The 21,317-nt window shown below is 38.9% G+C and overlaps 2 protein-coding genes across 2 annotated transcripts; both read right to left on the bottom strand.

The window, feature by feature from the left end:
• Nucleotides 1-25: 25 nt before the first annotated feature.
• On the bottom strand, nt 26-1,919 carry LOC143860011 (chalcone isomerase-like protein 1). The gene is made up of 4 exons (XM_077370519.1): nt 1,540-1,919; nt 906-1,149; nt 434-525; nt 26-293 (listed from the first exon to the last, which is right to left on the bottom strand). The coding sequence occupies exons 1-4, from the start codon at nt 1,832-1,834 to the stop codon at nt 160-162; spliced, it is 765 nt and encodes a 254-aa protein (XP_077226634.1). The 5' UTR covers nt 1,835-1,919; the 3' UTR covers nt 26-159.
• Nucleotides 1,920-7,899: 5,980 nt separating this feature from the next.
• On the bottom strand, nt 7,900-19,989 carry LOC143859977 (protein JOKA2-like). Its single transcript, XM_077370464.1, has 7 exons — nt 19,730-19,989; nt 10,291-11,537; nt 10,068-10,188; nt 9,740-9,937; nt 9,311-9,460; nt 8,296-8,865; nt 7,900-8,207 (listed from the first exon to the last, which is right to left on the bottom strand). Exons 1-7 carry the CDS (start codon nt 19,757-19,759, stop codon nt 8,109-8,111), a joined length of 2,415 nt encoding a protein of 804 aa, XP_077226579.1. The 5' UTR covers nt 19,760-19,989; the 3' UTR covers nt 7,900-8,108.
• Nucleotides 19,990-21,317: the final 1,328 nt, after the last annotated feature.

Raw genomic sequence — 21,317 nt, 5'->3', positions numbered from 1 at the left:
ACATGAAACTGAGAGGATTAACAAGTGTAGAAAGTCTATTCTGGATTGCAAATATTCATCCTCGTGAATCTTTTTATTACACCATTTTTCAACCACCACTACAGAGGTGGGCTAAAGGTCAGACATCATTATTATCATTTCCCTGGAAGACAGATATACTTAAAGAAGTGAAAGCATGGATACTCCAAATCTCTCTTTGGCCTCCTTGTCAAATGGATCATCTCCCAAGTACATGTGAAAATAGGCTCTGCAAAGCAGCTCACTCTCGACCTTGCTTACAACCTCACCTTTCACTGCACCCACCATCAAACACATGCCTGAAAATTAGTGCCTTCCTTCCAAATGCTACTCAATGTTTCTAATTAGTTTTTTCAAATGAAGTCCAAAAGATCGAAATGCATTCTTAGTAATCCATAATGGTTTTCTCACTCACCCTTTGTCTGCAGAATAAATCCAGGAAGCCTGGCTATCTCAATCACTGAACCACTAGTTAGCTTGATGCTATCACTTGCAGCACCCATGACCCTAGCGTACAGATGAACAAGCAATCTTAGCATTTATGGTAGAAGCCATAGGAGTAGGCGCACAACTCGATACATAATCTCATGTTAAGGGAAAGAAAACAACCAATAATGATTTGCTCATATCGACGTTGTAGTGTCATGCTATTATTACTTATTATTGAGGTACAATATTCTGTTTTTTTTTTTCTTAATCTCAGGATTCAGCCAATTGTCTCGATCATGGGATATCATTGAGAAGTAGAAATCAATTTTTGGGAGTTCGGGTTGAGCTTTTGCCATAAAATTGGGTTGGTTCCAATTTATTTTTTAACAAAAAGCTCAACCCGACCCGACACAAGTTGCACTATAGGAAGCAGCATAAGAGTAACACGAAAAGTGTACCTGTTAACGAGCTCCTCGTTCTTTTGACCTCCGGTGAGCTTCTTAAGAGATGCTCCGAGGCCTTCATCAAAGTTCTTTCTGACCATGCTCATGGAGAGGCCACCAAAGACGATGACCAACCTCACCATCGCCCCCACATCACTGTCAATGACCAACTGATACATCTCCTTTGTGGGTTTCTCAGGAATTTTTGAGATCTTTGATTTTAGGAGCTCCTTCAGTTTCAGATTGTCTGCATACATCCCTGCATTTCCATCAACAAACCGTTAAATATTACCTCCATTTAAAACATGGTAATTCAAAATAAGCAAGTATAGTCCAATGGCTTACCCTATAGGATGATTCAAACTGTCCATTTTCTGGGCTGCAATGTAAATAGGTCGTGCCCAAAAAAATCATTTCCATAGGATGATCCTAGCCTTCCGATCTACAGAGGAAATGCTTAATAAGGTAACCTCTATAGATCAGACAGTTGGGGTCACCCTATGGAAATGATTTTTGGGGCACAACCTATGTACTATGTTTCCCATCAAATGGACAGTTTGGATCAATCTATGGTGTAAACCGTGCAATACTTTTTGAAAATTACTGGACTATACGGGCTTACACAAACACCAGTTTAGTATATATATACCGAAGCCGTAGATCTTGACACCGATGCCAAGAACACTCTTCTTCCTCAATCCAGTTGAATTCAGCTCCTTCCCGTCGGCGAGTTTAACAGGGAAGGAGACGCCCGTCTTGGGTTCAATTTGGACTGCTACATTCTCTTCTTTCACATCATCCTTAATCTTCATCTCCTCTATTTTCTTCTCTATTTTCTCTGCCACCTTATCTTTCACCTCCTCCACCTTTCCCTCTGTTTTCTTTTCCTGTGGTTCCACATTGAGCTCCTCCTTCATCACAACTCCTTCTACAATGGTAGCCATCGAAAAATGGAGAAAAAGATAGGCAGATGAGCTGGTTCACAAGGTATTTGTTGTTGGTTGTGGTTGATGTGTACACCTAGAATTGCTTTATAAAGTTTCAAGGGAAAAAGAGAAGCGGTTGGGAAAGGATGTGAGCATTGAATTGCCTATACAACTCATTCCATGTGGACTCACTTGATTGGCCCACGTTGCATTCTTATGGTATGAGAAATTAATTCGCATCGATATTGTTGACTCTGTTAATGCATCTCAACATGGATGCTGGTGAGAGAGATTGAATCTCTCTTAATGACTTGGATATGGTTCACACATCTCAAGGATCAGGACTTGAAAATGTTTTTACGTGTTTGATGCGAGAGTCCGATGCCATTAATCCTGACCATTGATTTTTTATTTTTGGGTCTCATGTTTTACCACTAGTTATAGAGCTCATCATATTTATAAAGTTGGGATTTGCTAGGCAATTTTGCGGAAAGCCATTTCGCGGCCGACTTTTGCATGAGAGAACAGCTACACAGGCTCACTTTTCAACAGATTTTGTTTTATTCATTTAATTCATCTGAGGTGGATGTTGGCCCATGCAAAGGTCAGCCCTGAAATGGCTTTCCACCAAATTGCCTTGCAAGTCTCTTACAAGTTTTGTTTTAGCTTGAGTGGCAGATGTGCAAAGTAAAGAAATTATGTAGTGCAGGCTGGTGCATGCGCGTGCAACCCAAAAATAACTGGCGCCCACATTATTTGGGTGATCGAAACCATTCATTTGTTCGGCGGTGCCCAGAGAATCTTCTTCATAGGATGATCCTGACCCTCCGGTTTGTGGAGGATTAAAGTGGATGGCACATTATAGAACCTCCACGGATCAGGGTTAAGATCATCCAATGGAGAAGATTTTCTGGGCATGCCCAACAAATGAATGGTTTGGATCACCCAAACACTGTGGGCCCCACTATTTTAAATCTCTATTGTTTCAATTAAGTCATTTCTACAAAAAAAATAAAAAAAAATCCATTTTAAATAAGTTGCATCCTGTCATCTAAACAAGTAAAAATGGAATCAAAGATTGAAAAATCACTCTTGTCAGCCTGTTTGGTGTTAGAAGCCATTGCCAATGCTTTTTGAATATTTTTCAAACTCCCTACTAAATTATGCCAAAAAAAAAAAAAAAAAACTTGCATCAAAATGCATATCAACTAGTTAAATTATCATCAATAGACCTTTTTGTTCTAATTGCTTTATAAATATAAGAATAGATTGTCAAGCCAAGTTTGCAAAAAACGATTTCGCAGTTCACTTTTTGCAGGAGAGAACAGCCACCTCAGATGAATAAAATGAACATATAAGAGTTATATACTGAAGCTGCTATTGGATATAAAATATCAAAAGATCTACTTTTGTTACTAAGTGTCGTGTGGAGATGCTCAATGGGAACGAACTGAATATACTAATTTACCATATTTAGGTAGTAGTAACTAGTAAGGAAAAAATTATTTCTTAAGCGTTTTATAGGTCAAAAGTTGCATGCGAGATTATATTATTTGGTAATGTTTTTCATTGTTTTAAACTTTAAGAAATTAAGGCCCTCTTTGGATAATCGCAAGAAAAACTTTTTTTGACGGAAAAGATTTTCTCCAAAAAAAATTTCTTTCCATAAATCCGAGGAAAGTAATATGATTATGGTTAATTTAGAAGGATATAATCATAAATTGAACGTCCCTCGAAATAAAAATTCATTAGGGTTGCTTCAAAAATTTTTTTTCCTTTTGTGTAAAAAAATAGGAACTTAAAGAAAAAGCTTTCCTTTCAAAACTTTTCTAGAAAATTCTTGCAATCCAAAATCCAAACGTGGCCTAAGAGAAAGAATCCCAGATTTAAGGGGATTAAGATCCGCACCACCACGTTTTGATAATGGGACGAATCACCTTGTTTCACACCTTTTAACCAGCTGTCAATTGTAATTCTCTCAGCTGCCGGCTAGAAAGGTGTAGAACAAGGTGAGTTGTCCCATTGTCAAAATATGGTCTCGGCCCACCAGGGTCCAATGCAAGGTGACGCACTGGGTCAAGTGGAATGGATATCTCAGTCTCAAGATTAAGACATGAAAAAAATATTTTGTTCTCCAATGTCCAAAAAAGGGGTTGAGCCTCTAGCTCAACGGTAAAGATTAAGACATGAAAAAAATATTTTGTTCTCCAATGTCCAAAAAAGGGGTTGAGCCTCTAGCTCAATGGTAAAGACTTTGTTCTTCAACCCTGAGGCCGGAGTTTCAAACCCAGCTAACCTAAGTCCCAAAAAAAATCAATAGTTTAAAGGCATCTTTAGGATATGCTTTTCAATATGTTTAGGTAAATGATTTTTGCGCTCCAGTGTTTTGATAAACATGCGCTCCACTTGTTTGTCGTGTAGTATTTAAAGGGATGTCAGAGGATATTACGGTTCTCAAAAAGCTCTTAAAACCCCTAACTCGTTAAGGAGCATTTAAAACACCTATTTTCATGTACCCACACTTTTATCCTCAAAACACATTTATTATTAGAGAACCGCTTCCCACAATTTCATTTCTATTACGAGAAAATAACAAGAATACCCTTATGTCATAAAAGATAATAGTCAAAGCACCTTAACCCATTTTCCATGAGATTGAAATATTTTATTATTTTATATGAGATAAGTTTATTTTTGTCATTTTCATGAGATAGTGTATTCTGTCATTTTTATGAGATAGTGTATTTTGTTCATAGGATCGATGATCCTAACCTTCCAATCTATGCATTTTTTTTTATTCCTCAAATCAAAGGGTTAAGATCATTCTTTGGAGAAGAAGATTTTACAGGCCCACACTATCTACATTAGGGCCCAACAAATGAATGTTTGGATCACCCACCCAAACAATGTCGGCACACGTATTTTTTTCATTTGTTGGGGGTGTGCCCAGAAAATATTTTTCAATCCTAACCCCGATCTATGTAGTTTTTTTATATTGCGGTATCCATTTTAAACCTTCTCAAATCAAAGGGTTAAGATCATTCTATGGAGAAGATTTTATTAAAGAATAAAATAGATCTGAATTAGAGAATAAAATCCGGACCCAACAAAATGAATGGTTGGATCACCAAAAAAATGCGGCCACCAGTATTTTTTTCGGGTTGCACGTAAGTGCAGAGCCGTCCACCATGTAAATTGTCTTGCATTAGATAGGTCTTTTTTTTTATTTTCTATGAGATATAAGTGTATTGGTCATTTTTTATGAGTGAGTGGTACTTTGATCATTTTCTATGAGATAGGGTCTTTTTATTTTCCATGATATGAGTTTTTTTTTTTTTCCAAAGAGATAGGTGTATTTAACACTTTCTATGAGATATAAGTATTTTTGTCATTTTTCATGAGAATTAAGTAGGTTTTCGTTATCTTTTATGAGATAAGGGTATTCTTGTTATATTGTCATGGTGGGGTTATTTTTTGTAAAAACCAAACCCAAGCCTCTTCTGTTGAAATTGTAATATATGCGTGGGGTTGCATGAAAATAGGTGCTTTAAATGCTCCTTAGCAAAACCCTATCATCATATGGGAGGAATCAGCCCCAATGGGATGGACTCGTGATGGCCAAGAATAATTGATCTGTTAATCATAGGGCAGTGGGTCCAAGTTGTATTTACGACTACTCTTGTACACCAGATGGGGCTGTCTAGTTAAAAAAAAGGAGAGATGAATTATATCATTCCCCTGTTTTTCCTTTTTTTCCTTCACAAAACGTTGCTAGGCAAATCCCATGCTATATTATATGAATGTTTCCCTTTCACATGATAAAATTGCTTGATGATGATGGATGTATAAATCAACTTACTAATTTTAAACAGGAGTGTGGATATCATCATACTACTAAACATAGCAAGGAAACCCATTTGATCCAGCAATCCTTCTTAGGGTTCTAAATTGTTTATTTTTCTAGTATTTATCTTATGGATGTTGAGAAATTTGTCTGACAAAACCCGATTGGATCATTCACAAGATATGGAATAATGAAATAAAAAAACAAAAAGATGCATACCGAGTTTTACGTGGTTCGGCCAAGATGCCTGCATGGAACAGGCCTAGGAAAAAGAGAAAACGGAATCATTAAACCTATAGAACGGTCACAAATACCTAGGAAGCAAGGAAACGGATATGATGGCAACACTTCACAAGAAAACACGGAATAGACAAACGCTAAACGATTCAAATCTTCAGGGGCCGTTTGGATATGCAGATTTTAGAATTTGAGATTTCTTCAAAATTGTAGATGAGAGACAAAAGAAGAAGCGGACCAGCCGTCGTTTTCTGATTTCTCGCCCTTCTCTCCGTCAGCAAGAGCGTTAGCGGATCATCCCATGTTTCTAGGTTTTAGAAATCGATTATTTAGATCTGGATAGTCTCGCTCAGGAAGGAGAGTTGTAGATTCGTCGGATTCGTTAGATCATGATAGAGTCTCCGCGCGTTGCGCGCTAAATCTCAGGATGTGGGAGGGATATTTAAAACCTGGATTTCTTACTTAAAATCCAAGAAATGCTATCAGGACAGCATGCATCAGCTAAATTGTGTAGACAAAATAATTTTCCTAGGAAAGAAATTTTTTTAGGAAGTATTTTTCTTGCAATCAAAACACAGTCCACGAGAAATCAAAATTACAAGGATTACAACGGATTAACCCGAAACTTGCAAATTGAAGGTATCTGTAGGTAAAAATTGAACTGCAATGGTCTAAGTTTCTTCTTCTTTTCTCATGCATAATCAAATAATTGAAAAGCATGAAATTCTTAAAAAAAATCTTTTTCAAACTTTTCAAGAAATTCTTGCAATCCAAACAGGGCATTGGCATTACATTTTTCTCTAAACCCAAGACCCCTTGTTCTTATGGTTTTAGAAACCATGTTATTATATCTTTCATTCTCTACTAGTCATAATAGTAGCTAATAGTCCAGCTAGGAAACAACATGAAAGAGAGTCCTATTTCCAAAGGGAACAAGACACATGTACCATCAGATGTGATGAATAATTGGCAGAAGATTAGGATAATGAGGTCGCCTCAGGATGGTCTAAAGATCAACAGTGTAGACTACTCATACATGTCCCACTATAGCACCAAAAAAATTGATTATAAGGATTTTGAGAGAGAGAGAGAGAGAGAGAGAGATTTTGCATAGGGAAATGTGAGAAACAAGAATGAGATGGTGTTTTTACAAGGAATTAGACATTTGAAATCTAAATAAGGAAAAGAGTGTGAAATGACGAATTGAGATTAGTAGGAGAATGCTTTAAAAGCTTATATTTTATGGGTCATTTCTATGAAATGAAAATTTTATGGGTCATTTATTGGAAATTTGATGAGTGGACATTTGGTATAGAGAATGGAGAGACTTAACCTGAGACTGAAAGAGAGTAGGAAATTTCATGAAGGAGAAGAAACTAATTGTCCCAGAGAATTTTTCGAAGCGAGAGAGATAGAAAGAAAAGGGCACGATATTTTTTAAGAGAACCTTTTTAGCGGAAGAGGGAGGGGATGAGAAAGGACAGAGGAAGATTGGATACGGAGGGGGGAAAGATAGATAAAGATAGGGGAAGAGAGGAGTTTTTCCAAATATCTTCATAGAATTTTCATTTGACGTCCAATTGAGTTATGATTTTCTATTTTGATTAGTTTTTTATTTTTTTAAATGTGGGTTGATCAGTCCATATTTCAAAATTTTCTTTGAAATTCGATTTTAATAACACCTTAGAAGCAGGAGGGTCGTTTCTCTTTATTTATAGTATAGATCTACATGGAAAAAAAAAATTATAAGCTTTTCAATAATGTGACTTACCTGCCCAACTCTAGTCTTCTATATTTAGGAGAATGATATTTGCATGCAGAAAACAATAATTGCACCCCTTGTTTGTCATTTTTTCAACATCCAAACGGCTGCGTGGTTCACCAATAACACACCAGACGAGAGAAATAATGGAAGGAGAAAGTGGTTAGAGAACCAATCCAACCTAACTCAACGATCGACAAATATATTGACTTATAAGATTTCTTGGTTAACAAATTCATAGGTCTATTGAATATAGGTTTAATTTGATTATAAAAGTGAAACAGATGATAATAGTCTGTAAGTTGCTGCATAAGGCATTATTTCTCAGATATCATATTTACATAAGAGGTTCACGCTATATTAGCCATGGAATAAGAATAGCTATTAATATGATGTCAGTTCCATGTAACAAGTCTCGGAACTATTTATTATGATCCTAATTTGATTATCTACACCCAGTTACCTGCAACGAGATCGTCGATGACTCCCTGAACATTTCCCCCGTTCCTTATCAGTAGTTCCCTGTTCATCTCCTTATCATAGAAGCCCTGCAGTCACATCTACATTTTCAGAACAAAATTCCACCAAAAGATTACTAATAATTTCATTTGCACTTTTTGATTACTAATAACTTACCATCTCTCGCAGATGTAAGAGAATTGGACTCAATTCAGCATCACTGCAGAGATCCTCCAACGAAGCCTCGAGGTTATAGTCATTCATCTTCAGAACTTGCTTGTTCAGTTCAACCCCCCTGAAACCCATCTCTTCCAGCTCCCTGAGAAGGGCTCGCTCAACGATGTTCTCCTCCGTGGCTACAGTAGGTGACGCTGGCACATCAGAGATCGGACGTGGGGGTGGTTCTGAGAAATCGATAAATGGAAATGACACAAGAGCAGGTGCTTCAGGGAAAGGCAGATCAGATGCTTTAGGGATAGGTTGTGCAACACTGTTGCCAGCAAACACGCCACCGCCCCCCTGCTGAAATTCAAGCTCTTGGCTCTTGCTCGACCCTTCAATAACTAATGGCTTTACATGTTTGAGGGCCACTTTGGAGTGGTCAGATTGAACAAGATCACTGTCCATGAGCTCAGCATTCATATCTATGATCCCATCCCCTTTCTGTCCAATACTTTCAGGGGGCAGGTTCAAGTTGAGGAAAGTATGGGAGCTACCAGGTAAAGAATCACATTGAGAATCATCCACCTGCAGAGGAAAATGAATCAAACTGAGAATTATGAAAAATTATGTGGTGTACGACCAGTACCAAAAAACAGTGGGGAGCAGATTTCTTGTGTGATCCAAACCGCTCATTTGTTGGGCCCTGATGTAGATAAGAGTGTGCCCAGAAATCTTCTCCATAGGATGTTCCTAACCCTTGAATTTGTGGAGGGTTAAAATGAACACCACAATCTAAAAACCTCAACGGATCGGAGTGTTGGGGTCATCCTAGGGAGAAGATTTTCTGGGCACACCCTATCTACATCAGGGCCCAACAAATGAGTGGTTTTGATCAAACAAAAAAAATGTGGGACCCATTGTTTTTTGGGGCTGCATGTGCATGCACGGTTGTCCACCATATAATTTCTTGAGAATTATATAACAAAATGCTTTTGCAATAAAATAAGATCAAATTGTCTCGCGTTATGACCTGGATAAGGACCCAAACATGCTGCCCGAATTTCTGGCCAGAGGGTGTCGCCATTCTCCAGTACGAAACGTATCTGCCAGGCTGTGACGGTGCTATAAAATCAACAGCAATGTCAAGTTCCTCGTTTACAGGGCAATCATTCCCAGGAATCTGCATACGTCAAAAACACTTGTTTCACAATCTCAAACAATAAGGCCCAGTTCGTTTCAGATTATGACAACCGATTGTCAGCCCTAAACCGATTATTGGACTCAAATTTAAATGTAATTTTCATTCCAATAATAGGTTTCGGACTTGCAATCGGTTGTCATAATCTGAAACGAACAGGGCATAAGTAACCATAGACTTCTTCAACAAGAAACAAGAAATAAGTTTCAGGTACATTTATATGGACGAACTAAAAATTTTTAGGACTATTGACATGCCCACCTCTAACTCAGCTGAAAATTTATCACATAATTTATCTCCACCAATCCACACAAGTTGTGTGCCAGAGGGCCATGCAACAGTGCCATTGTTTCGCATCCGCCATATTTTAGTAAAAGGAGTAGCTGGAGCCATCATAGTTCCATCTAACACGGTCACGTCTTGAATAAAGCAACTCTCAAGCTTTGCTCTACCTGGTCTCTGTCCACAAGCTCAAATGCCTTGTAAGAATGGGCTTTCAAATTGAGGATGCCGAAATTGAGAAAAGACATACAACATTAGATTAAAAAATGGACATAAATTAGGTAAAATGGTGAAAAAGTTCCAATACATGATTGTACGTCTCCTTGAATAATTGTGGGGAACCATAATTCGCACTGTCGATTTTTGTATAGTCCGCCTCATTACCCATCTCTGAGAAGCAGAGGTTGCATAAATCATAGTCTTCTTTACTGCATTAAATGTTTCCTCCGCAAAAATCAGTAGCGGTTAATGTTTCCCCCAGAAGATATCACAACAATAAATGAAGAAAAATAAACTGCTACTATTCTTACACTTTAGATTTGAAGCGAGGCCCCATTATTGGATGCATTCCACAACCATCACACTGGATAGATGGATGACTATGAGAGAAGCCACCAGAAAGCATAACATCAGCAAGATCTCCACCCATCTGGTCATTGGCAGGACAATTACTCTGAAGACTAGAAACCACCACTTCTGACACAGAGGGTCCCACACTGTTAGAATGTTCCTTATTATTATCACCATCCAACGCATCTGAACCACCAGAAAATGGGGGAGCAGATGGATTATGCGCTTCTGACGCTTCGGAGGGATAATGTTTAAGATCCATAGGATTACTGGCAGAAGGAATAGATTTTCCATCATGAAGACCCTCAGAATCCTTTTGAAGTTTTGCCTTATCCTTGGATTTTAAAACTGATGGATCTGAAAAACTTGATGCATGTTGATGTGTGCCAAAATCCATATTAAGATCGATAGAATCACCGGCTTGGGGAGACGAAGACCCAACACCTCTGGTAATGGTACCGCCATCATGGCCCTTTAGCTTGTTTTCTGTAGTTTGATCAACAAGAGTAGCATTTTCTAACACCCGTGGTTTGATAATTTGGTCACCTGAATATTCTTGGCCCACATCAACATTAAGATCCATGGTATCACTAGACACATTGCTAGGTTTGATAATTTGGTCACCTTGGGAGTCTTGGCCCACATTAACATTAAGATCCACAGGATGACGAGACACATTGCTAGGTTCCCTTGAAGCCCCATCTCCCTTGGAAAGGGGACTAGGGTGAGGCTGTCCCAAGCTTGAGAAATATTCCACAATGTCACCGAGGGCTGGTGTTGATGCGGCTTTTGATATCAAATCATCGGAGAGCTTCAGAAGTGTGCTCTGTAATGGCTCTGGTATGGACTTCAAGGCTTCTTCAACACTAGAACTAATGCGAGGCAGTTGAGTCCGGATTTGTGGTGATCTGATGGGAGTTGAACTCACAATCAGCGACCTCTCAAATGTCCCAATTCTATTAGTATTCAACATCACATTTATTCTCAAGGGATTAAGATGCTGAATCACAACAGCATCATGCAGATCATCACGATCAATAAGTGAGACAACATCATTGTCTTCATCGGTATATGTAAGAGTAAAATCAGCATCTGGGCTCCACTTGAAAAGATTAATAATCTTCTGTCTCAGTCCACTGATGTCGAGTTCCATGTGATTTCCTTTGACATAGGAATTAAAGCGTCTGAGTGTGTCCTCATATTTGACCTGAAAAAACAGCTCATAGAATGGTTGATAAGAGCAATAGAAATATTGAAAACCGATACCCATATGCTAATAAATACTCAGGAGCACAAATACATCTGCAATCACGTAGACATCAACACGATTTGAAGTACTTCATATAAGAAAAAATTGCCCAAGCTTACACTTGGTTATGGTAAGGCATAACACAAATTTCATAATAGAGAACAAGAACTTTGTAATGATCATTTGTTGCTAGTATTTTTTTCAAAACTCAAGCTCGGACGAGACCTTGACCATGGTGGTCAAAGGAGTCAACTAAAGCAAGTCGATGATTGACGCGGAAGTTCTTTATCAGCGAGTACTTTTATTTTTTTTAATGGGTTAATGATGCAAATTGTAGGCCAATAAGTGGCACATTTGCCCATTAGGATTTTTAGGCATTTATTTTCCATGTTATTTAGTTTCTAGGCTTTTATTTTCCATGTTATTTAGAATTAGGAAGTTCAGTCTTTTAGGAATTCTATCTTTTAGGTTGTTAATTGCCTCTTTATAGGCCTCTTTACAGCTTTATTGAAAACTTTGATGATTATTGAATTGAATTGAGAGCTTCTCCCCCAGATTTCTATTCTTCCCTGTCTTCTTCTACTTCTCTTCTCCTATTCTTCCCTCTCTTCTCCTCTTCTCCTATTCTTCTTCTACTTCTCCCTAATTTCGTCTCTTCTTCTCTACTTATTCTTCTTCTCTCTTCTTCTTCTTCCGCTATTCTTCTCTTCTTTTCTCATCTATTCTCTTCTTCTTCTCTTTTATCCCCATCTTCTATTTCCTTTCCCGGTCCTACATCAAATTTGGTATCAAAGCCCATACCCATCATCCCTAACCTTTATTCTCAGTCGAACATCATCCAAAACCAGTCCCTATATCCCCTAAAGCCCTTTATTTTCCACCTGTATAACAGCCCCAAACCTGCAGAAAAATTTACACCCTCAGTCCACCTCGGTTCCATCTTTCCTTCAGCCCAAGACCAGTCCACACCTCTCCCCAATCGTGACCAGCAGCCCAGAATTCTCCCCATAACCCTCAGCCAACTCTCTACCCAAAGCCCTTCCCTGCATACTCTAATCCAAGAAACCTAATTCCTTAGCTTCCCCACGAACCCTAAATCCATATTAAAAAAAGAAAAGAAGAAAGAAAAACCTGTTGACTCTATCTTCATCCTCAAGCCAGTGCATGCAATATCTTCACACAGGAATTGCAGCCACTAGAAGTGTCGTGTGCAACTAATCCTCGAGCCAACATCCAAAGTTTCTGGCCATGGTTTTGCCGTATGCAACTCATCCTCTGAAAGAAATTTTTTCGCCCTAAAAGAAATTTTTTCCGGCCGTGGGTTTGACGTGCATCAGAAGGAAAACTCAGAGTTTCTACTTTTGACAAGGAACTGAGAAAGGCAAGTAACCATAGAAAAGGGTTTCTTTCCTAGTATACATGTCATTCAAAGATATTTTAAATTAAAAAAAAAAAAGGCATCTGATGACTTGCACAAGGGTCAAGATGGTACCTTGGTAGAGAAGCTAGAATAAAAAAGGTAAGTTATATTTATTTTCCTTCCCAATAAAGTAATTGACTTGGTGAAAGGGCTATTTTCATTCTCATGTGGGACCCAACCTATATTGCTCTTTCGCCCATTTAATACAAGCATACAGTCCGTGAGTTGTTTTCCTTTCCCAGCATAATCATGTGTCGGAGATTGATCAGGAGGATTGCCCGCCTGATATCATTATGCTAGATACGATTCTAGCAGATGACTTCGTTGTTGAATCCATTGCGCCAGATGTGATACCAGTGGATGATGACCTTATTGAGGCTAGTCATGGATTGGTACTGCCCATAGCTATCATGCCGGTACCACCGACTCAAGAGGAGTACGTTGCTATCTTTCTAGCCAGTTTGCTTCTTCGGTGTAGGTTGCGTTATTATGATTTTACATGGACGATTTCTGCTCAATATTTGGTTTCGTCATTAACACGAAAGTTGTTCGTGACAACTTTTCGCGTACATCAAGTCTACTTTCAGCAGTCAATAATTAGTGTAAGCACTAGAGTGACCAACTTTGGCTGTCCATCCGTTTTGGTCCGATCGCAGATCCGAGCCATCTGACAGTCCGATTTGAGATCTGAGACAGCCATTGTATTCCATTCGACATGACAGACAGATCAGACGGTTGATTTCAGTTTTCGACACCGATCCTTATGGCTCCACCATTTGTTCCATATTTCTATGGTTATGATGAACACCACTATCCCTATAGAGATGTCGATGATGCGTTTCAAGAATAGATCGAGGCACTTAATGCATATCATTAGTATTATGGTTATAATCATGAAATAACCATTCGTTATGTCAAGGATCCAGTTTGCAGAGACGCAGGATTCAGTTTGCAGAGACGCCAAGTCAAAATGGCAATTCTTCGTGCTAGAGCGCCATGACTTAGGCAAGCCACGATTCCGTCTATGGGAAGAAGTTCGTTATGAATTTATGAACATTTATGGATATCATTATCAGAAAAGATTGAAACGTGAGCGAGCAGAGTATAAACAAAGATTGATGCGTGAAGAAGCCGCTCGACGAGAAGAAGTTGCTCGACTTGCACAAGAAGCTGAATTTCAGGCAATTTGGAAAGTACAGTGCGTTACTTGGATGAGAGGAAATCGGTATGCGAAAGTGAAGCCGCAGCCCGCCGCGAAGAACATGAAGCCTTGGCTCGCCTTGAACGAAACATCGCAGCGCGTCGTGCACGAGAGGCCGAAATTGAATCAGCGAAGGAATTTCCTAACACTATTGACAAGCCAAACATAGATGATGCTATTGATCCGACAGATGATATTGTGGATGAGATCATTATAGTTAAGTCATTGGTTATGTCAGATACTGAGTCCAATAAGGCAGATACTGAGTCAGAGATATCCGATGTAGAGCCAGAGAGTCCAGTGAATGGGCAACCTGAATGCGAGAGAGATACCTCTAGTAGAATGGGCAACCTCAATGCTGAGAAAGTATCTAAGACGTCCCAGATCTTTAGTTGAGAACTCTTTCTGCAAGAATGTCTTCAGTTTGTGTATCTCCGCTAAATCACTGCCTATAATGACATTGCCATCAACATACACTATCAATAGAACACAACCAGCACCCGATTGATAACTGAACACAGAGTGATCAACAGCACATTGCTTCATGCCAAAGTGCATGATAGCATCGCTAAAACAGCCAAACCAAGCTCTAGGGGACTACTTCAGGCCATATATAGATCGCTGCAACCGACACACTGATGACGACATCTCCCTCTGAGCAACATACCCAGGAGGTTGCCCCATATACACCTCCTCAATAAGCTCACCATGTAAGAAGGCATTCTTCACATCTAACTGATGTAGGGGCCAGCCGTTGTTAACTGCAAGTGAGAGGAGAATCCTGACAGATGGTATTTTGGCAACTGGGAAAAATGTCTCCTGGTAATCAACTCCAAAAGTTTAAGTATAACCTTTGACAACTAAGTGCGCCTTAAGGCGCTCAACTGTCCCGTCAGGTAAGTGTTTGACGGCATAAACTCAGTGGCAACCGACGGGCCAAGCTCCAGGTAGAAGGGGAACCAAATCCCATGTATGATTGGCCTGAAGGGCCTCCATCTCAAGGTCCATAGCCGCACGCCAACCAGGATGATCAAGAGCTGCTGGCAAGGACTGTGACACAGAAATAGAAGACAAAGAAGATACAAAACTCCGAAACATAGGGGTTAGAGAGCCATAGGAAACAACTGAGGAATATGATGAGTAGTACTATGAGAACGAGTACGCGAGGCAATGAGAGAATCTTCAGGTACCTAAGAAGAGGTAGTCGTGATCTCCGGCTGAGATGTTGTTGGCGCAGGAGGAGACTGATGGGCTGTAGACTTCGACTTGCGTTGATATGTATTCGTAGGAGCTGGAGGAGGAGAGATGGGAGAGGAGATGGGCGGAGGAAGGGGGCTTGCAAGGTGGTCCCTAGGGCCTCAAACCCTAGGGCTCTGATACCATGTTATAAGCCACCAAAGAGGGAGAAAGAAAGAGGAAGAGGAAGAGTGAGTTAGGGATCCTCCCCCTCACTTATGTATTTATAGGAAAGAGAACATACAAAAGACTATTATGCCCTTATGGCTACAATACACACCCACACACACTTCTAACAGAATCCATAGAGGACCCAGGTAGGGCATCAATATGTCTCTCATCTTCGTTGGATACGATTGGAAAACTAGTGCTGTGACAATATCATGATTTTAAATTTCTCTGAAATTTTTCCAAAACAACCGAAATGTTTACCATTTTCGTCCTCACTGAAACAAAATCTACATGAATTCCTTCCACGTCATTATTTCCCCGAAATTTAAACCAAAATTCTTGAAGTTAGACCAAAATGGTCAGAACAACAAAGAAAAGGAAAGATGTTATGATTTTCATTTCATTAATGTAGAGAATGATATTTGGTAAGCAACATCAATGAACTGCACAATAAAGTAACCGCATCGTATGCATAGGGAGTCAGACCGACATGGGAGCAATAATACCTCGTAACTCTGTCGTATTGACATAGAGTTGTAGTCCCTAGAGGAGTCTTGTCATTGTACTTTCTTATACTTCATTATATAGTACCTGTTTGTTACCTTTACTATTCCAGACATGTGCGACAATACAAGTCGCTAGGTGTTTGATATGATTAAGCTATTATGGATGACTTTTATGCTTATGCGACGGTTTCTAAATATGTATTTGGGATTATTCTAGCATTTCCCAAAGTTTCATCTTAAAACATCATTTGCATATGTTTCATATGTTTTCGTAATTTTACAAGATCTCCACTGAAATTTCCACCGAAACCGAAATTTAAAAACTTGATTACTATTGCATGAGGTTATATTACTCATTTTGTTAGATAACATAATCTAGGCACAGTAGAGTTTGACAATGATGAAGTTAAGATCCGTGTATCAAGCCTTATTACAATTACTTATTCAAAAATCTTTTGTGCCTAACCATACATCTATGAAGCCCTATGCCCTAGGCGTCTTACATCTAGAAAGTCCTCTTGTGTACACCATCAAAACCAGACTTGTGACCATAGCTACCGGAAACTCCTCGGGCGGGCGAGAAACTTGTTTCCTCTAAAACATGTTTCCCACGTTTCGGAAATGTTTTCGAAACATGATACAAATTGGAGAAATGTTTCCGTAACGCATGCGAAACATATGAGAAACTTATGTCAAACATGTAAAAGGCGTGATAAACATATGCAAAACTCTTAGAAAACGCATGTGAAATGTGTGGGACACGTGTGGAACTTACAGAAATCATTTTGGGAAAAACACATCAAAGATTGTGGAATAAATATTCAAAAAGAAGCCTATATTGTAATAAAATATAAAAAATTCAAATAAAAATTTAAAATTAACAAAATTTAAATCTACAAAACCACATATTTCGTGTTTTCCTTGTGTTTCGTGTGCGTTTTCGTTTTTGAAACGCTTCTAATGTGTTTCCTAAGACGTTTCTCATATGATTTTCTATTGTTTTCTCATTTCTTGTTTCCCCTATATTTTTTTCATGTGCTTTCCGTTTCCGTTTCACTTTTCGTTTCCCAAATTCATTTCCCGGTAAACTATGTTTGTGACAGAGTATGAAAACAACAAGAACAAAGAAGGCTCGTCCTATGACAATTGAATTTATGAGGAGCCTTAAACAACTTAACGCCTTGGTCCAAGCATTGATGTTGACATCAGATGCCGTTTGCTAGGATTTTCAATCCCACAAAATAACACGGGTCATATTGCGAACTGCTTTTTGGCTTTGCAACGTAAAGAAAAGTCTAATCTTCATGTGGAAAGCCCAAAGTTCTAAGCTGAATTTTTCGATTTGGAACTACTTAAAAATATTCTATGTTTTCCCGAGCGTATTGTTTGATAGATCATGCAAAGATAAGTACCTCATGTTTGCATTGCGATTTTGTAAGGCTTTACCAAAAGGTCGAAAGATAAGGAAGAATCGGTAGCTAGAAACCCACAAGCATGAAATATATCATCACCAAAATCTTCAACGAAAACTCATTGAATCCATTAAATAAGAGATTGCTGGGTTATTTTTCTTTGAGGCCATTTTCTTTTAACCTGTGGCCTTCCAAATCTCACCAAGACGTAGATTAAGAGGCTTGTGGTTTGTTACAACTGACATAATGATATTTTTTAAAAAGTTTTATTTGCTCGTTTTGTAGAGATTTTCCAACGACATAGGCTTGAAAAAATTGAAAAGCAACCAACAAGATTATATTGGAAACTTGAAACGTTCCACAACCCTGAAAAGACAAAGTCAGCCATTTGGGTTTAACATTGTACACTGGACGTTTGATGTTAACATGCTATTTGGGTCTGCAAATTGTTGTACGGTATGCTCCTTTTTTAACCGAATTATTGTATGCTACTTTTTATGTGGATGTTGAGAATATGAACATATATGTATGTGTTCTTTCATTAGTTAAAATAACTTTGAACTGTGACATCAGTTAGGGGATGGATTCACCGCAACAACCACCAAAAGCGAAGAATTCTGTGTGGATCACAAAGATAGTAGGGCATTGTTATATGCTCTACTACATCAAGCATCAGAGGGCAATAAAATCCTCAATGGCTTCAAGGATATAGCATATACCTATGCGGGATTTGCTAGCGTCCATTGCAGAAGGCATTTCACGGATGGCCTGTTGCATGTGAGAGCAGCCACACAGGCTCACTTTTCAGCAGATTTTGTCTTTTTTCACGAGGTGGCTGCTGTCACATGCAACAGACCATCCGTGAAATACATTCTGCGATGGACGCTAGCAAATCCCTACTTATGCACAAATATTTGTGAATGAGAGGTGTGGGTTGCAGCTCAACAAGCACAAGTGAGGCGTCGTGTTAAGATGCATGTTCCATTGACAGTAAGCGAGTTGATACGTCACAAGCACCCCCTGTAGAGGGTAAATTGATTAGACATAAAACATCCCCGTTGACGGAGGGTATGCGAGTTGATACTTCACAGACTAATGTAGAGGCTAACATGGGTTGAAGTATAGCATCTACAATGGAAATGGACATACGAAGGGAGGGTAACAGGGTTGGCAGTTCAACGCACAACAAGAAGCATCCTAATGGTGAATTAACAAATACCATGAAGTCGCAAGCAACATCAACAACAAGGCGTCTGTGCCATTGAACATGCTAGCGCTCCATGTAATGGAATCTTCGCAACTCTAGAAGAAGTGGCTGGTCCAAAATGTCACAAACCGAAAAAGAAAGGGTCGATGGTTTAATTGGCGTCCCTATAGTCTAGTAATAATTTTCATTTTATAGTGATTAATTTTGAAAGGTAAATAAAAAATAATATAGTTATTGTTATGTAGGATCACCTGCAATTATTTATTATGTTTGATCTGTATTTTTCAGAAACATAAATAGTGTCAAAATGTGACAGTGATTATAAGAATTAATTCAGGATTGCACAACAAATTGTAATTTCGCATATGGAACATACAGTTGCACATGCCTGTGTTTTCATGTAGGTTGCTATTCATTTCAATGGATATAACGTGGTCTATTAATCAGTAATTGTGCGTAGAGGATATTTTTGGACCAAATTTTGCTTTCGTGGCCTCATTCGTGCACTATCATCTATTTACCTTGAACCCTACAAGCAACCAAATGCAACATGTTCTACTTTTTCAGCATTCTACTAGCCCATTACTTGCAAACAAGCAATTCAAAGTTCTACCAATTGAGCAATTTTAAAATTAAAAGAGAGAGAGCAAATATTGCGCCATAATTTAACAAAAATTTACTGCGAATAGAACCCCTAAAATTCATCACAATACATATAAAGGCTAGCCATAAGAACATCATTTTCCTCTGTTGAATTATACTCAAGAATCAACGTTGTACAGCACTATTCATCCATATATCTAACGAAATAAATCTGAAAAAAAAAAAAAAAAAAAAAAAAAAAAACCAAAACATCCATATATATCTGACAAAAGATTTCTTGAAGAAGAACAGAACTCTAAAACAACTATATTCCTTAATCACATGCAACAAAACCCATAAAATAGAAAGATAAAAGGGAAATTTAATCGAGCACGAAAGATGAAAGAAAACCGACCTTGATCACAAAATGGAATGTTTCTGACATAATGAAATAGAAGTTGGAAAGATCGAGCGGAAAACCCTAACAAAAGAAGCGAGAAAATGGAGACGAAGCGTGTAACAGAGATCGCAGCGAGAGAATTGGAGAAATCAAGGAGAATAAAACAAAGAGATTTGGAGAAATCGAGGGGGATTTTATAGAGAGAGAGAAAATAGAGCAGGGGTCATCGGAAGCCGAGGTCTTTGAGGGTCACAGCAATTATAACTACGACTGTGGATTCCTTCTACTAGAAGAAAGAAGATAAAAATATCTCAAAGTGAAATTACGGAAATGTCCCCTAGTTAATCGGGTGACATGAGCACATCCGTTTAGACTTCGGACTTATCAATATTGTGGAATGGCACGGCTCAATCCGTTCGTTGAAGGGCCCGCAAAGGCTAATAAGATCTAATTCAAATGAATCAATTCAAGCTAATCAAGATTCAACTGCGCTCGTTGAACCCTAAAGCCCTGAAAAAATCTAATTCGAAAGAATTATGAATCTAATGAACCAAGTTTTATCTCCTCTCATTGAACCCTAAAATGCATTCTCCCATCCCGGTTGGATGTGCTCCATCTCTCCATTTGAAGTTGTGTGATTCAGTTCACCAAATCACTGCTACAAGCACATACAAAAAATTCTAACTCTGTATAAAATTTTAAGTGCCTGAAATAATAGTAAGACCTAGAACATGCAAATGGTTCGTGATAGTGATACGGACATAAGAGGATCTGGTCAAAATTAGGTAAGCATTCTTATCTCTCGTGAGCAGGACTGCTGATCTAGCCGCCCATCACGATCAAGTGCATGGGCCCATAGTGTAATTGATATATTGCAGCTGTAAGACGATCTGAATCATCATGCTGATAGAGAATTGAGGTGGGTCCACTCCATCCGGATACAATTTCCATCCTTCCACGACAGAGACACTCCACAGTCACTGCAGTAACATAAACTATGCACCATGTATGTTTTCAATTGAGAATATGACAAAATGGATTGTTGACCCAAAAATTCAGAGAGCAGTGATCCTTTCTCCTTGCGGCCAAGGCCAAAAACTGCATTGGGCTGTTTTGGATAGACCTGGCAAAAAGTGACCCAGACTCACAAGTCCACCCGGCCCTCCTGCGGGTGCCCATAAAAACCCAAATAATATGCAATTCCTCCATAGATCAGAGGGCCAGGATCATCCTATGGAAATGATTTTTTGGGCACAACCTATTTACGTTATGGCCCATCACATGGACGATTTGGATCATCCTATTATAGTGTGAGAATAAAAACAGTAAAAAAAAAAACCCAAGTGACGTGCAGGTCCACGGTCCACCTGGCCCGTATGGGTGGGGTCTGGGTTCACCAAATTGTGACCCGTAAAATTCCAGGTCATTTATGACCCGTCCCGTACCATCCAAACCCATACGGGCTGGGTGGACCGGCCCACCTGTTTAGTTTCGAACCTTTCTAGGGCATCGTTTGGCTACCATGAATTTTGTTTCGATAAATAGGTGTCTACAGGAGGAGATGTGGGTGAAGTTGCCATAAATCTGGAAATAGTTTGAGTAG

The sequence above is a fragment of the Tasmannia lanceolata genome, unplaced genomic scaffold, assembly GCF_043159265.1.
Source record: "Tasmannia lanceolata isolate RefF3 unplaced genomic scaffold, GAP_Taslan_0.1 ptg000037l, whole genome shotgun sequence".
Classification (NCBI taxonomy): domain Eukaryota; kingdom Viridiplantae; phylum Streptophyta; class Magnoliopsida; order Canellales; family Winteraceae; genus Tasmannia; species Tasmannia lanceolata.
Note: the sequence above shows the minus strand (reverse complement) of the source record. Positions and strands in the feature narration are given on the sequence as shown.

Excerpts from the sequence above, each read along its gene's own strand:
- LOC143860011 (XM_077370519.1), bottom strand. The coding sequence starts at position 1,834 with ATGGCTACCATTGTAGAAGGAGTTGTGATGAAGGAGGAGCTCAATGTG. Across the intron at positions 1,150-1,539 it reads TGTCAAGATCTACGGCTTCG|GGATGTATGCAGACAATCTG; the intron begins GTATATATATAC and ends ATGGAAATGCAG. Across the intron at positions 526-905 it reads AACGAGGAGCTCGTTAACAG|GGTCATGGGTGCTGCAAGTG; the intron begins GTACACTTTTCG and ends TCTGTACGCTAG.
- LOC143859977 (XM_077370464.1), bottom strand. The coding sequence starts at position 19,759 with ATGTCAGAAACATTCCATTTTGTGATCAAG. Across the intron at positions 10,189-10,290 it reads CCTCGCTTCAAATCTAAAGT|TAAAGAAGACTATGATTTAT; the intron begins GTAAGAATAGTA and ends CATTTAATGCAG. Across the intron at positions 9,461-9,739 it reads AATTTTCAGCTGAGTTAGAG|ATTCCTGGGAATGATTGCCC; the intron begins GTGGGCATGTCA and ends TGACGTATGCAG.